This window comes from Malaclemys terrapin, chromosome 6 (assembly GCF_027887155.1).
Source record: "Malaclemys terrapin pileata isolate rMalTer1 chromosome 6, rMalTer1.hap1, whole genome shotgun sequence".
Taxonomy (NCBI): Eukaryota; Metazoa; Chordata; order Testudines; family Emydidae; genus Malaclemys; species Malaclemys terrapin.
In genome coordinates, this window is record NC_071510.1 from 120800795 (window position 1) to 120812095 (window position 11301).

Genomic DNA, 11301 nt, shown 5'->3' on the forward strand with positions numbered 1-11301 from the left:
TCTAACCAATTTAAGTGCACTCTAAGGCCCATTCTTGCATTCCTTGCACACCCAGAATTGCCATTGGCTACAACAGGATGTAAAAGGAATGCAGAATTTTCCCTCTACTACCTTTATCCAGTTCTCTAGAACAGCTGAGGCCTCATCAGGATGGTGCTGCGTGTGCAGCTTGCCCATAAGGCCAGGCTGGGTCAGACCAAAGATCAATCTAGCCCAGTATACTGTCTTCCGACAGCGGTCAATATAGGGTGACAAGGTGTCCGGTTTTTGACTGGAACACCAGGTCAAAAAGGGATCCTGGTGGCTCTGGTCAGCGCCGCTGACTGGGCTGTTGACTGTCCAGTTGGCGGCACCGCACAGAGTGGCTGGCAGGCTCCCTGATAGCCTTTGTGCCGCGCAGCTCCCAGGAAGCAGATGGCATGTCCCCCCACAGCTCCTACTCATTGGGGCAGTCTGGGGGTGCCGCACCCTGCCGCCGCCCGAAGCACTGCCACTGCAGCTCCCATTGGCTGGGAACCGCGGCCAATGGGAGTTGCAGGGGTGGCGCCTGTGGACAGGGCAGCGCGCAGAGACACCTGGCCGTGCCTCCGCGTAGGAGCCGGAGTGGGGACATGCTGCTGCTTCCAGGAGCTGCTTGAGGTAAACGCCGCCCAGAGTTTGCACCCCTGACCCCCTCCCTGGCCCCAACCCCCTGCCCTGATCCCCCTTCTGCCCTCCAAACACCTCGATCCCAGCCTGGAGCACCCTCCTGTACCCCAACCCCCTCATTTCCAGCCACACCACAGAGCCCACACTCCAGCCAGAGCCCTTACACACCCCTGCGCCCCAACCCCCACTTCAGCCCTGACCCTCTCCTGCACTCTGAACCCCTCAGCCCCAGCCCAGAGCCTCCTTCTGCACCTCAAATCCCTCATCTCTGGCCACCCCCAGCCGGGGCCCTCATGCCCTCCGGCAACCTAACCCCCTGAGCCAGCCCGGTGAAAATGAGCAAGTGAGTGAGAGTGAGCAACAGAGGGAGAAGGGGATGGAGTGGGCGGGGGACAGGGCCTCGGAGGCGGGGTGGGGCATGGGCAGGGGCCTCGGAGAAGGGGCGGGGCAGGGGGCAGGGGGCAGGGCAAGGGTGTTTGGTTTTGTGCCAGTAGAAAGTTGGCAACCCAAGGCCAATGCCAGGTGCTTCAGAGGGAATGAGCAGAACAGATAATCATCAAGTGATCCACACCCTGTCGCCCATTCCCAGCATCTATCAAACAGAGGCTAGGGACACTTCAGAGATGTGGTTCTCAACCAGCAGCCCGTGGGCTGCTTGTGGCCCAATCAGCACTCAACCATGGGCAGCGCATGAACTGCCTGCTGAGGGAGGCTAGCCCCAGCCCTGCCCCTTTCCCCTCACCAGAGCCCAGCCCCCCCCACCATGGCCACCAGCCCACTGCCCAGTCCCGCAGCTAGCCCCCCAGCCCCAAAGGAGTGCTGTGAGGGCGGCCCCAGCTCCAGAGCACAGGAGGGCAGGCGGCCCCAGTCCCGGAGGCAGGAGGGAGGGCGGTGTGCGGCCCCAGCCTCCCCAGCTCCAGAGCACGGGAAGGCAGGTGGCGAATGGCCCCAGCCTAGAGCACTGTGGGGCTGCCGCTGGCCTCGGAGCCGGGAGAACTACTGGAGTTGCAGCAGCACGCAGGGAATGTCATGGCAGGGGGTGGGGTCACGCCTGACTGTTTGGGGAGGCAACGCCTCCCCCTGCCTATGCAACCCGCTGCCCATGCACACAACTGTGGCCCATGTGACATCCTCAGAGCCAGACAGGTAGTATATATATTGTGTGTCTGTGGCCCACATAACACACACACAGAGCTGCATATGCGGCCCATAATGGTAACTAGGTTGAGAACCACTGCTTCAGAGCATGGTTTTGCATCCCTGCCCATCCTGGCTAATAGCCATTGATGGACCTATCCTCCATGAACTTACCTAGTTTTTTTTAACCCTGTTATAGTCTTGGCCTTCACATCATCTGGCAAGGAGTTCCACAGGTTGACTGTGCATTGTGTGAGGAAATACGTCCTTTTGTTTGTTTTAAACCTGCTGCCTATTAATTTCATTTGGTGACCCCTAGTTCTTGTGTTCTGAGGAGTAAATAACACTTCCTTATTTACTTTCTCCACACCAGTCATGATTATATAGACCTCTAACATATGCCCCCTTGGTTGTCTCTTTTCCAAGTTGAAAAGTCCCAGTCTTATTAATCTCTCCTCATATGGAAGTTGTTCCATACCCCTAATCATTTTTGTTGCCCTTTTCTGTTCCTTTTCCAATTCCAATATATCTTTTTTGAGATGGGGAGACCAGATCTGCACACAGTATTCAAGATTTGGGTGTACCATGGATTTATATAGAAGCAATATATTATTTTCTGTCTTATTATCTATCCCTTTCCTAATGATTCCCAATATTCTGTTATCACATTCCATTCCATCACTGGAAATTTTTAAGAGCAGGTTAGACAAACACCTGTCAGAGACGGTCTAGAGATAATACTTAGTAATGCCATGAGTGCAGGGGACTGGACTAGATGACCTCTCAAGGTCCCTTCCAGTTCTATGATTCTATGTCATAATGTTGGTATGTTGCTTAAATATATCTACTTACAGTGTATGTGAATACTACATAAGTAGCATGTGTTTTAATATTAAAATTATGAGAATTACTGACTCATGCATAACAGCTATAAAATGTAATCTTTGCAGAATTTGATTTATAAATAATTTCAACAGATATTGATGTTTATTTTTAAGTTTTTTATTTTATCAATTTAAATATTCACAGTTGTGCAAAATTATAGGTTTTAAGTATTTTTAAAATTTTCATCCATTTAAATTTTCACAGTTGTGGGATGTCAGACAATGGCAGAGGCAGAAAATAACTATTTAATGACAGTCGATATTGAGATTCAAAACGTCAAAGCTTTATAACCTTAAAACACAAACTGTCAACATCACACACCAAAGTATACAAAGTAAATAGCCTTAAATCACACGCAAATACGTTCTCAAACAGCATTTTTCTTACTTTGCCAATCTGTAAATTTGGATGATTATGGGTGGAAATATTTTTTCATGAGTTTATGTCTGTGGTGAAATTGACAGTCATCGACACTGATGAAAATCTCTATGGACACTTGGGAAGAAAAGCAGGAGGGCTGCACCTTTTCATTCTACTGAAACATTAGACTAACAAGAGAGCTTTTAATAGGGGAAGAATGGGATTTGCTGGGAAACGGACGGTCCCACCTAAAAGGGGTCTGCGGACACGAATGGTGCTTTGCAACCCCCCCCCCCCGCCCTTGCCAAAGTGTTTATGGGGTATCGGAGCATTCCCATTGCAATGGATTAGACCAGAGCACCCCATGGGCTTCGGTGGTGTCATAGTGTGGGGAGACAGATGGACCGACCGACCGACCCAAGCCGGGACACCAAACTGGAGAGGAAAAGCCTCCCTGACAGAGTAGGGCAGTGGCTCTCGAACTTTTTTTTACTGGTGAGCCCTTTCACATAGGAAGCCTCTGAGTGTGACCCCCCCCCTTATGAATAAAAAACACTTTTTTTATATATTTAACACCATTATAAATGCTGGAAGCAAAACAGGGTTTGGGTTGGAGGCTGACAGCTCGCGACCCTCCCATGTAATAACCTCGCAACCCCCTGAGGGGGTCCTGACCCCCAGTTTGAGAGCCCCTGGACTAGGGTGACCAGACAGCAAGTGTGAAAAATCAAGGCTGGGGGTAATAGGCAGCTAGCTAAGACAAAGCCCCAGGACTGTCCCTATAAAACCAGGACAGCTGGTCACCCGCTGACAGAGACGTGGCAAGTCGCCGTCTCCCTGCCATGAGGGAGCCTTGGAGCCAGAGCCAGGCTCGGTTTGTCCCTCCCCAAGCATAGCGGGGCCTTTCCCCGGAGCAACGCGGGTTTCTCCTGCCCCCGGGCGTGGGATCCACCCGAGCCAGACGCCCAGCGTCACCCTCCCCTCAGCCCGGGGCGGGCCTGCCCCAGGCTCCCGGCCCCGCTCCGCCCCCGCGCGCGGCGCGGCGCGCTCCCCGCCCAGCCCTGCCACGTCCCGGCCCCGCCCCGGCGGCGGGCTGAGCGCGCGCGGAGGCCGCGGCGGGCGGGTGGCGGCGGCGGCCATGGCCTTCACCCTGTACGCGCTGCTGCAGGCCGCGCTGCTTTGCGTCAACGCCATCGCCGTGCTGCACGAGGAGCGCTTCCTCCGCAACGGTGAGCGGCGCCGCAGCCCGGCTCGCGGTAACCCCCCCCCCCCCCGCTCAGGGCCGCCCCCCGCCGCCCGTGGGGGGCCGAGAGGGGTCGCTGCCTCCCCCCGGGGCTGGCGGGCGCCTCCCTTGCTCGCCCCTGGGGACTCTGCCCAGGCCTGCGCTGCACGGGAGGCCGGGGATCGTTTCCTCCCCCAGCGGGCGCTAGGGCATCGCCGGCGCCGTGCCGAGCCCGCGGGGGAGCTCCCGGCCGGGCCGTCCCTGGCGGCTCTTGAAGCGGGGTGAGGCGGCAGGACAGGCCCCACCGGAGCCGGCGGGTCCCTTTGCCCGGGTGCTACTGCCGGTGTTCGCCCGCCCGCTCGCCAGGCGGGCCGGGAAGGCGTTGGCACGCTGGGGGGGCGGGCACCGCACCGCACCGCGGCTCACCTGTGGGCATGTCCCTGCCGGGAAACGCTGTTGTGTGTTATACCGTGCAGGGGAGCTGCAGCGCGGCCAGCCCCCAGCCTGTTAGCGAGATAGGGTGAGTGCCGTGATCTCTTTTATTGAATATTGAATATCACTGAATTGTGTAATTAAGGCTAGGATTATGTCAGGGAGGTTTTGCAGAAGTCATGGCATCCGCGACTTGCAGAGATCTCCGTGATATTGGGGCATCGCACCAGCCCAGCCACCGCCGGCTGCGGGGGACCCTCCCGAAGCAGCCCAGCCACCAGGGGCGGAGGTGGGGGGACCCTGCCAGTGGGGCCCCTCAAGCTATCCAGGGTGGCAGGGACACCCTGGAGCTCCCAGACACCATGGGTGGTGGTTGGACCTGGACCTCTTCAGACGCGATGGGCGGCGGGAGGTCCCTCCCCAGCACCCGATTCCCCCAACTCCCCAGCAGCAGGGGGACCCAGAACTCTCCAGCCGCCACAGGTGGCTGAGGGACGCTGGAGTTACCCAGCTGGGGTGGTGGGGCCCCTGCAGCTCCCAGCCCCACAGATGGTGGAGGATCCTCCCAGCTCCCACCTGCCAGCAGCGGCAGAGGGACCCCACCAGCTGCTCAGCTGCGGCAGGGGGTTCCCACTTCAGCTGCTCGGCCCTGGCAGGTGGGGGGATCCCACTCCAGCTGCTCGGCCACTGGGCGGGGTGGGGGCACAGCTCCCAGCCACTGGGACAGAATGCTGAATCCTCCTCCCTCCCCATTTTGTCAAGGATGTTTTTAGTAAAAGTCAGGGACAGGTCATGGCTTCCGTGAATTTTTATTTATTGCTTGTGACCTGTTCCTGGCTTTTACTAAAAATATCCATGACAAAATTGTAGCTTTATGTATAATGCGTTATAGTGTGTGTTAACTAGTGCTGTGTCAGACTGGATCTAGCTCTCGACACGTGTCTAGATTAAGAAAATAGGTCAAATTTAAAAAGCATGTTCGCTACCATGCGCTGAATCATTAGTGTACAAGGGTTTAACACCTTTAAAAATGTTAACTGGTCATGGTTAACCGTAGAGAAGGAATAATAGGTTTTTAAACAGGATCTGTTGGTCTACTCTAGATGGGGCCACGATGTAAACACGGCCTGTTGTGTTTAAAGTTGTCAGATGGTATGCCTGACCAGCTAACACAATTGTAAATACAGCAGACCTGTCTACACTGAATGCTAAATTACATATAAACAAGTGTTTTAAAAAAATAAGCCTTAACTATAAATCATGTTAAGGAAACCTGTTGTACAAATGGAAACCAAGACTGTAGTCTTGTTAAGGGATGTTATGCCCTCCCGCTCCCCAATACTCAGTCTCTCTTGTTGAACAAAATATTCCTGATAAATATTTTGACATCCTGCATTGTGAAAGCTTCAAGTTATTCAAGGTTAAGGCATGCAAGCAATAAAAACATCATGATACCTTTTATAGCTATTAAAGGGAATTGATATAAAAGGTCTGGGAGGCATCATGAATCTAAGCAACTTCAGATATATTGCTACTTTGCATTTGGTCATGTGATTGCCTCTCCTCATGCTCTTTGAGTGATGGAGAGTGGAATGTGTACACGAGTCTTTTAGCCATGTATGATTATGAATTGGTTTCTTCTTTTAAATGGTCAGTAATATTGAAGTATCCAGCAAACTAGGTAGTTTTGTTTGACTCCAGGAATGATCTGAAATTAAATGGTATATTTCTCTTAGATAAATTCTGAGATTCCTGAAGTGCTGGAATGTTGTGTACAGTAAACTTAGTTTATCAGATCTTCCAGTTTCTCACCCAATCCAAAGGCCAGAGCCTCCATTCCTGCTATAGGTGGAATTCCTATTGAAATCTGTTGGAGTTCTCTGTACAGGGGATTTGTGGGATTGATATAATCCCTTGTAATTATCTGGCAGTGGGCAGCATTACAGGTTCTGTAAATAATATGAAATGTAGCCTTTGTACTTTCAAACTGTTCATGTATCCAAGCATGTGTTTCTTATCATGTATTTGGTATAATAAAAGTATGTAACCATTAGGAAGAACCCATTGTTAGTAATTCCCAACCTTGGTGTGTTGGAGATGCACCTGGCCTTCTCTCTCCCTCTGTTTTGTCTTGTCTCTCTTCTTATATTTATTTTTGCAATTTTGTGTTTATTTTTATTTTTGTTCCCAGTATCTTGCTCCCAGATTTCTCCTCCATTTCTCTGCCTCTGTCTCTCCTTTGCCTCTCTGTAAAACCCAAGTCTCTAAATTGCAACTTAGATTTGTACTGTACTAGACAAAAGAGCATCCATCCCAAGCTCTGAACGCCCTTGACAAACGTTTGCCATATATCTCATAAAATAAATAGACTCCAGGAATTTGTTGGGTATAGCATTTCCCTGTGATGGGCCAAACTGGGATTATTGGTAGGAATGCTGGTGGCTTCCCTTCTCTGCTCTTCCCCAGTGGATTCATGCAGGGGACACAATCGATTGGGGCCACTTTGTGCTCTGCTGGGATCATGGAACAAGCATTCTGAGTAGGTCCTTGCTCAAAGAGAAGAAGCCAGGCATAGCAATTTCCAGACTGGATCAGATCAGTTGTCTGTCTAGTCCAGTATCCCAGACAGTGAACAGACCAGATTTGTGACCCTTCTTATAAAGGAAGCCTCTTATGGATAATTCTGTAATAACCAGCCCCTAAAGGGAAAGTTTCTTCCAAACCCCCATCAGTGTTTGGTTTAGATCCTGAAGCATAAGGGGATTCCTTAGTAAGAAAAGAGTCCTGTCCTTTATAATTTAACTGTGGATCTTCTCATCTATATAGCTGTTTAATCCTTAAAAATAAATGAATAACTCTTGCTAAGACCTTGACCTCAAGGATTTCTTGTGGCAATGGGTTCCAATGGTTGTGATGTGTATTTTTAAATCCTTTTATAAGTTTTAAAGTTGTTGCCTGTTAATTTTATTCATTCACCCCTTGTTTTTGTATTGCATGAAATGGTAAATCTGAACAACCAGTTTAACTTTCTTTTTGCAACTGATTGTTTTGTGTAATTCAGAGGTGCCTCCTTTTATTTGTCTCTTCTCCAAACTAAGGAGACCCATTCTTTTCAAACTTTGTTCATATGGAAGTATTTCATACCTCAGTCATTTATGTCAAATGTCTCAACCCTCTCTGTTTCTGCTGTATCTTTTTTCTTTGTGAGTGACTGATTCCAGGTCAGGGTATACCATTTATTTATATAATAGTAGTATTATAGTTTCAGTATTTTTTTCTGTTGCATTCTTGATATGTTGTAACACCTTGTTTGTTTTTTAAATACTACTGCATGTTGAGCAGGGTTTTTTATTATGCTATCCCCAATGATACACAGAACTTTTTCCTGAGTGGCTAGTTCATTTAGAATCCAGCTATAAGAGCAGTTCAAATTATTCCTTCCAATGGGCACTGCTTTGCATTTGTCAACACTTAATTTAATCTGTCATTGTGCTATGCATTTGTCTAACTCTGTTGAGTCCCTCATGGACATTTGTAGTCCTGAGTAATTGAGCCTTGTCCTCTGAAAATGTGGCTGTCTCGCTCTTCACCCTTTTCTCCAGTTCATTAATAAATGTATTATAAAATACTAGTCCTACTGTGGAATCTTGGGATACAATTATTCCTCCTCTTTGTTTTCTATCTCCTAGCCAGTTGAGTCCTTGATGGGACTTCATCGCTCACCCCATGATTACTCAGTTTCCTCAATAGCCTCTTGTGAGGTTTGTCAAAGGGTTTTTTTGAAGTCCTAATACATTGTCAATCAGTTTTCCTTTATCAACTTCTGACACGCTCTGTGAATTGACGTAGTTAAATAGGCACACTTTTCCTCTACTATTATGTTCATTTAGATGTTTTATAATTCTCTTTCCACTCAGCATTTCAACAGATTTACCTGGTCCTGAAGTAAGGCTTACTGGTCTGAAATCTGATTTCATCATAATGTTAGGACTTTACTAGTTGCTGAAAGTAATCTTTTTTCAAGATAGATCACTTTCTAATATTGCTAATAACATAAGTGTGTGATTTTTTTTTTTTTTTCCAATACGGTTTAACCATCTTTGTGTTATACAGTTGGCTGGGGAACAGACCAAGGTATTGGCGGATTCGGAGAAGAACCAGGAATTAAAGCACAGCTAATGAATCTTATTCGATCTGTACGAACAGTCATGAGAGGTAAGATGAAAAGAACAGTTTAGTTAGGTACTTACTGTGTGTTTTTAATGAACCAGGCCCAGGCACCTGAATGAGGACTCTTGCCTCTTTAATACAGACTTCATTTGACCCCTGTTCCATCTTTACCATCAGACCTCACCCCCTGGCTATCATTTTTACTCATTATTTTCAACCTGGTCTCTCCGATCCTCTCTCTGAGCTACTTGATGAAAAATGCATGGATCATTCTTCTGATTGACTCTTAAGAGGGAAGCTGCAGGTCACATGATTAATGGCCATGTGTGGCACCCAAGGCTTGATACAGCAGAAAATACTCACTGCCTTCCAAGCCACACAGACTTGTAATGTTGGCTCTGCAGCAGGCCATCCTATCCATATGAGTGCTCAGCCTATCATAAAAGCAATCTCTCCCCGTCCCCCCCTCCCCTCCCCAAAACTCAAAAAACCCAACAGCTCTGTGATGGAAAGCTGTGCAACTCTCAGGGAAAGGAGAGCTTATGTAATTTTTTTACCTTCCATACTTCATAAACTGTGACCATCCAGCCACCCTTCATTGTGATAGCTGGAATTATTGTATCTCCATCCCCTGTATAAAATTACCTTAAAAAAGGGGTGTGGTAGGAGGAGCCCCAGTTACTCACCGACTGCAAGAGCTGACCCCACCATGAGTTGGACTCTTCATTTCCTCCTTCTCCCCCTGCCCCCTCCAATTCTCTTCTCACCTTCCTCAGATCTGCTTTAGGAGTCAGGGGGTCAATAGGCAACAAAAAGGGCTGTGTGACTGACTTCAGCTCTTTCAATGACTTTTCAGTCATTGGGAAAAGAAGCTGCCTGGCTGTTAGTGTCATGAGTTTTGTTTAAACACATATATTTCAACAAGATGACATCAGCTAGTTCCTAGAAAGAGGCCATTTGTAGAATTCTGGGCTAGTAAGGGGATACTTACTCCTCCAAATAGAAAGTAGCCTATATCACTAGACCACAAAAGACCTGGAAATTTTTTGTAGGCCAGCATCCACTGAGATTGTATTCTGCATGGTCACACAGGAATCTTGATATTCCAGAATAGTAGCAGTGAGAATTAGCAATTCATCACTGACCTGACTCTCTATTCTTACTTAAAGCATCATAATTCAGTTGATTTACATACAAAGTGTGAGTGGTGAGTGAAACCACAATAATTCCTAGTAGTCTTAAATGTAAGTGGGGCCGGGACGGCTCAGGAGAATGTTAATGAAAATACAGGACTCCTTCACTTCTAGTTTACTGATACGTGTCCAGTCCATGTTGATAGTAGCTAGAGGCTATCATCTGATGGCTGTTAGGCAGCATACCTTAAATACAGCTTGTATTTCTGTTTCGTATTTTGTTCTTTGTATCTTGGGTTGTTGGCCCCGGAACATTTCACAGACTTTCAATTTGCATAACCAAATTAAATTTGAAAAAAGCAATAATGGGTATTTTCCAGGCTCAATGGGCATATGCCATTCTGTCTCTGTCCAGTATAAAAAGAGAATGTCCTTCATTTTCTGTTTTTGTTTTTTTCCCCACAGTGCCATTAATAGCAGTGAACTCGATTACAATTGTGTTGCTCTTGCTATTTGGTTGAAGACCATCTGTTGAAAATGAGTTTTTGAACATCTGAAGTGGAGAGGCCGTCCACCACCACCACCATGAGTTTATTGGATCCAACATGGCTTAGCTGTCAAACTTGACATTCAATTTAAAATAATAAAAACACAATTTCTATTTATCTTATTTCTTAATGTTCACTTGCAGTTTCATTGCACAAGATAACGTGATCAATGCAACAGTGCTGTAAATACATTGGACTGCAAAAAGTTTTACTGCTGATGGTTAATAGCGCCAACTGTTACAGTGTGTTGTAACATATTGTACTGATTAGAAAACTGCACCCTTTTAACAAATGTCTTGTCACTCAGGGATGAATTTCCTTCTAGTACGCTTCGGTTTATTTTTATTTAAAAAATAAGTTGTTGAGTTTTCTGTTTTATAGTTATTAACACAGTATTATTAAATAGACACTAATTTGGCTATTAAGATGTGTTACAATTTTGGGAACAGATATTTTTTATTTTTTGGTGGATGATGGTGGGTGAAATCTTTGCTCTGTTGAAGACAGGAAGAGTTTGTCATAACCAGGATTTCACCTATGGTATATATTTTCTCAAACCAATGACATTTAAGCTAATGGCAAACAAAGTGTTTTGAAAATATGTGCAATCGCTATGCAAAATCAGAACTGTTTGTACCTAAGGCCAGGAAACCATGTAACTGAGTGTTAAAATTTAGATTAGCAAGTGAAGTGCTCATTAGTATTTCTCATTGTTTTGTCAAGGATCTCTTAAAGTATTTGCTAAATATATGTGTAGTAAATAGTA

The 11301-nt window shown here is 47.2% G+C and overlaps 1 protein-coding gene across 1 annotated transcript; it reads left to right on the forward strand.

Annotated features, from left to right (window-relative positions):
* The first annotated feature begins 4100 nt into the window (after window positions 1–4100).
* Window positions 4101–11301, forward strand: IER3IP1 (immediate early response 3 interacting protein 1). The gene is made up of 3 exons (XM_054031797.1): window positions 4101–4259; window positions 8798–8899; window positions 10453–11301. Exons 1-3 carry the CDS (start codon window positions 4169–4171, stop codon window positions 10506–10508), a joined length of 249 nt encoding a protein of 82 aa, XP_053887772.1. The 5' UTR covers window positions 4101–4168; the 3' UTR covers window positions 10509–11301.